Here is a 5,154-nt window from a genome sequence, read left to right on the forward strand (position 1 = left end):
CATCTGGTTCTAGCCCGATCTACACATCCCGATTTCACCTCTGCGATTGGTGACATACGCGGGCAGGTTGATTGTATTGGCGTTTGTTTTATTGCTTCGTGTTCCTAGTAAATTAACTGAGAATGTGACAGAGAGCTTTTCTCACATTGAATTTAGTACTCCATTCAGCTCTTAGCTTTAAGATGAATTTCAAACAAAGTAAGCCGTATTATATAACGTTATTCATGCGCGTTGTGGGTGACAAGACGATAAATGATATGATACGGTGGAGAAATATTCTGGCGAATTGATTTTGTAGCTCTCAAATACAATTATATTTCGTTAATCATATTGGCCGGAAAGCTTCAAATCATTTTTAATGTTCCAAGGGCATCACTGTCAAAAGTGGTACAACAGTACCTCTTCGATTTCGACACGATATGCGCTGCAGTATACAATTAGTATAGTTGGAAACATTTTGTGGGAAATAACCCGAGCTAGCTTGACGGGAGTGTTTTGACGGGGAATTGACTATCCAAAAGTACGTGCAATTCGTATTACATGAATTATAGTAAACCACTGCATCCATGGAATCAGCGTACGTATGAATTTCGCGCCGAGCGCGACGAAAAATTTCGAAATTTGACTTGACTTTGATTTTGTCGAATGTTAATTTGTAATGAGAATTCAGGGATATATAGAACTATTGTTCTACTATATCAGTGGTCGGGAAGCTATGGCTCGCGAGCCATATATGGCTCTTTTGGGTATAAGATATGGCTCTTTGCCAAATATTTATTTTTGTGCTGAATTGATCAATATTGCAGCGACTTGTTGGTAAATTTTCATCACGGCCAGAATAATTATTCTGTGACAGTATAAACATGTCTTTGAAAGGTAAAGACAATGCCGTCTTCAGGTTTAGGGGCCCGAGCCCCTCTTTTCAAAATCATCAAATTTAAGTTACTGTCACGTCGGCGGCCAATATCACTCGCGGGTTCTATCAGGGATTTATAAAACTTTAGAAATCCCTGGGGTTATATGTACCCGACTCGAAATCTTGCATTGTGCGATACCCTGATTAGTCAAAGAGCATCGCAGACATGGCGACGCCCATTTCAAAACGCAGTTTTCAAATACACATTGTCTTCCTGATCTACGGCGTGAAATGAACTGTTGCGGATGTGACATTCAAAATTACAAAGTCGAATTACAAAAAACGTCACAGCTATCCACGTTCTTGATTGGTAAGAATAGCTCTGTGTAGTGCCGGCGGTAAAATGTATGCCTGTAGCGCGACGTTATGTTACCACCGAATACTTTGAGAATTGAGAAGTCGATCAGCATTTAGATTTTTGGAATCAGTGTGACAGTCACATTCGATTATTATCAGTTATAATAATTTCAAAGCTACTTACGATGGATTGCGTTATCAATGGTGAGGCTTGCATGGCCTGTCTGTGCCTTACCTCGCGTTTCGAACTTTATTTCCGAACAATAAATACCTGTTTTTACAGCGAAAATATGGCGCAGACGAGCAATCCCATGTAGTGAGTTTGAATTAGTGCTACCATGACGCCACGAATTTTCAATTTTGACGTAACAGTTGATTGGCATATATGGCTCTTTGGGAGTTGAGAGGGAAAAAAATACGGCAATTATGGCTCTTCGGACAAAAAGTTCCCGACCACTGTATTATATATAATCATATGTTTCTATTACACACTCTACTACGACGCCATTTTTCTTCAGCGCCTCCCTCTTCCATACCGCTTCCCTGAGCCCAGCACCCCCCTATATCGCCCCTAGGCGTTTCCATCCCCTTTAAAATCCAAAGTGTCCCTTGGGGGGCGCTGGAGACAAGGTTAAGAACCACTGATATAAATGAATAGAACCATACTGTATAAGCGACGTCAAATAGAATCGATTCAGCCAACATAAATTGGTAGCTCATGTATCATAACTAGAGCCCGACAGATATTGGAATTTTGGGCCGATACCGATAACCGATATCTAACACCTTCACCGATAACGCTGATATATTCAGCCGATATTAAAATAAGGTAGAATCTGCCTCAAAAGGCGCATCTTCAAAACTGCAGAGCATTTATATATCAACAGCTTTACAGCCATTGCCATACTCCAACGTGAAATAAACTTGAAAGGCTGCATCTGGACACTTTGAAACTGTAAGCTATATGAAATAAAGCAATATACCCAGTCTAGTAGTCACGGATTGTAGGTTTCTGACTTCCTACTACCATGTTGTAACGTCACGAAAATTGCAGATATTTTTCACCTCCAATTGCCGATACGGATAATTCTTTCAAAGTGTGATAGCGATTCGATATTATCGGCGAACCGATAATTGGTCAAGCTCTAATCATAACAAATATTACGCGATTGGAGCTTCTCTCTTTATCTTTGCCGCTTTCGTATCGTCAGGCGCTTGCCGGGCGGGCACTGATGTCTAATATTTAATTGCATACGTTGTAGGACTCTTATCAATTCATCCGCTCCGTTTCACAACCAGACTTGAATCCACAGGATGTCTATGTCTATTGTCTATTCATCAGAAAGCCAACTTTATCAAAGCCATGTATTTCTGTTATCTACGGGTAACGGAGTACTATACTATATAAATCACCTTATATATTACGCTACCTCGCATTAAATCTTGCCATTCTTACACTTCGTGGAGAGTGATAGGGTATCGGCAATTAAGGGTAGGCTATTACTCGCATTAGTTCTCGTAATTCTTGGTTATAGCCTACTTCGTAAAGAGAGAAAGGGTATTATATTAGGACTTACTAGATTTGAATGTAGATATACAGAATAAGTGAACACATGTATTTAAGGCGTACGAATCCAACATTCAGTTATCAACCTATTGAGAACCTTATTTAAACATTTATTGCAAGAACGCGGATTCAAAAAGTATTATTCTGTTCATTTCAGTTATATGAAATATATAATAGGCTATTATTCGCTCTGAAATAAAGAAAAGAATATGGACGCGCAGAAAGAAACTCAAGTCAGCCCGGCGATATTTTGGCAAAAGTAAGAATGTATTTTGATTTTCGTAAATTACCTAAAAGGTACTGTTCTTTATCATCATCATGTTCCAAGCATCATCAATAGAATATGAGGGTTTCGAATAGTGCAATTGTTTTATAAGTACTATTTTATTGCAGCGGGCCGATGCGGTTTGAGAACAGCGACTCGGAGCGAGCCCTGGCTGAGCTGCTGAACAATTGGAGTCCGTTCGAAAAGTCAGTAACTACGACGAAGACTAAAACATCACGTCCAAAAAGTCGTGACCCGTACCTTGTGGCAATGAGAAAAAGAATCCAACAGGTACATATTTTCGTGTTCGACGCGTTAACATTGCCTCTGCTATAATTTTATAGATCGATATGTAACTATATACATTCAGTGAAATTTTACAGTTATTCACTTCACTGATTTACTATACTTAGCGTACAGGACTGTTCCTTGTCATATTTTATGCTAACATATGTGGTTCACATTTGCTCATACTGACCCTTCCCGACGTACTTGTTCAATGTATCGGTCGATACGGCCTTGATATGGCACATGATTCAAATTTACACAACCAGTATGCTTTGCTACGTGACGCTAATTCCGATGCATTCTTTCCTTTTTAGCGAAAAGGGGCAAAGTACAGCAAAGATATTTACTCACCCGACCGACCGGACGAGGCAGTGATCAAGCGGTTGGGCCAACGAAATACCAAATCTCGTTTCGACGAAAAGCTAGGGGCGATACCGATTGACTTCAACGACGATGACTAGTCTTCTTGACATATGGAGATGATATATGATCCTTCAAAAGCCACTGGCATTACATTACACTTTTTTGTGATGAACACTGTTTCCAATTTCATATTTTAAAGTATTTTATTGAATAAAGTGATGACGATGACGCGACTGCTGTGTAATTTATGATATGCAAATTGCAAGAAATGCAAGACTGAAATAGGTAACTATATCAGGGCTGCTCAAACTATTTTTATTTGCAACCCCATTTCAGAAGATAACTTATTCCGTAGCTGACGTGAATTACAATAAACCAGTTCAGTCATAGAAACATCGTACGTGTATATTTCGCGCGGTTCGTGACGAAAAAAGTTGTGATTTGACATATTCTGTCGAATGTTAGTTTGCAATGAGAACTCATGGATATATAGAACTATATACTGAATAACCACGTGTCCTTACTACGCCAACTACTGCGAGGCCATTTTTCTTCAGCGCCACCATACCGCCCCCCATATCCCCCCTGAGCGTTTCCGCCCCCTTCAAAATCCAAATCGCCCCCAGGGAACGCTGGAGACAAGGTTATGAACCACTGATGTAGCATATCCTGATTATTGAAGAAAAAAATTGTCGACCTGTGTTATTAATCCTGCCCCTCTCACGTCTCTCGTGTTGAGAATTATTTTGACGACGACAAATCATCTATTTCAAGAGTGATGATAGAATTAGAATTCAATGACACGTCTTTGCTTCGCGGAATTTGCAAAGTCCTAAAGCTACGCCTATATATTGGTGAGTATAGAGCAGTGGTTCCCAAATCCCAACGTGGGCGATATCGCCCCCCAGTGGGCGATTTTGAGAAACAAGGGGGCTAAAATATCAAAAAGGGCGACTGGGGGCGAAAATGTTAAAGAGTCAAGTTAGATAAATTCAATTAACACTGCCAAAAAATGCACGTGAAGACGGCTTATTCTGCATACGATGCGAAAAAGGTAAACTCAACGGAAAGTATAAGCGGAAACCGGTTTTCCGAGCATCTACCACCTCGGAAAAATGGCTTTTTTTAGTAAATTCACGCGCGATGAGAGTTATGTGAATGGATTTCCCGATTATATGTCCTCTTTTTTGGATCCTTAAATATGGGAGCGGAAATTTGTGTCCAGATTGATAAGGGGACGACGAGTCGAAAAAATGTTGGGAACCACTGGTATGGAGTCATATTGGCCTATAGTATATTAACTAAAGCCCGCTTTGCCATTTGTAATCACACCAAACAATAACTTGATATTGCTAATAAAAACCGAAGTCACATGGCCAAAACCTAAGAAGGTTTTTTGCCGACGTATGTCCGCTGGTGACGGATTGTTCGTGTCTCTAGAGGGAGCAGTTGCGACGA

The 5,154-nt window shown here is 40.2% G+C and overlaps 1 protein-coding gene across 1 annotated transcript; it reads left to right on the forward strand.

Annotated features, from left to right (window-relative positions):
• The first annotated feature begins 2,989 nt into the window (after positions 1-2,989).
• LOC145438726 (uncharacterized) lies at positions 2,990-4,136 on the forward strand. The gene is made up of 3 exons (XM_080316079.1): positions 2,990-3,039; positions 3,174-3,336; positions 3,648-4,136. The coding sequence occupies exons 1-3, from the start codon at positions 2,990-2,992 to the stop codon at positions 3,792-3,794; spliced, it is 360 nt and encodes a 119-aa protein (XP_080172205.1). The 3' UTR covers positions 3,795-4,136.
• Positions 4,137-5,154: the final 1,018 nt, after the last annotated feature.

This window comes from Botryllus schlosseri, chromosome 1 (genome assembly GCF_051294905.1).
Source record: "Botryllus schlosseri isolate E-star chromosome 1, Bs_hap1, whole genome shotgun sequence".
Taxonomy (NCBI): domain Eukaryota; kingdom Metazoa; phylum Chordata; class Ascidiacea; order Stolidobranchia; family Styelidae; genus Botryllus; species Botryllus schlosseri.

Coding starts and splice junctions, on each gene's coding strand:
- LOC145438726 (XM_080316079.1), top strand. CDS start 2,990: ATGGACGCGCAGAAAGAAACTCAAGTCAGCCCGGCGATATTTTGGCAA. Junction 3,040..3,173: donor CCGGCGATATTTTGGCAAAA/GTAAGAATGTAT, acceptor ATTTTATTGCAG/CGGGCCGATGCGGTTTGAGA. Junction 3,337..3,647: donor TGAGAAAAAGAATCCAACAG/GTACATATTTTC, acceptor TTTCCTTTTTAG/CGAAAAGGGGCAAAGTACAG.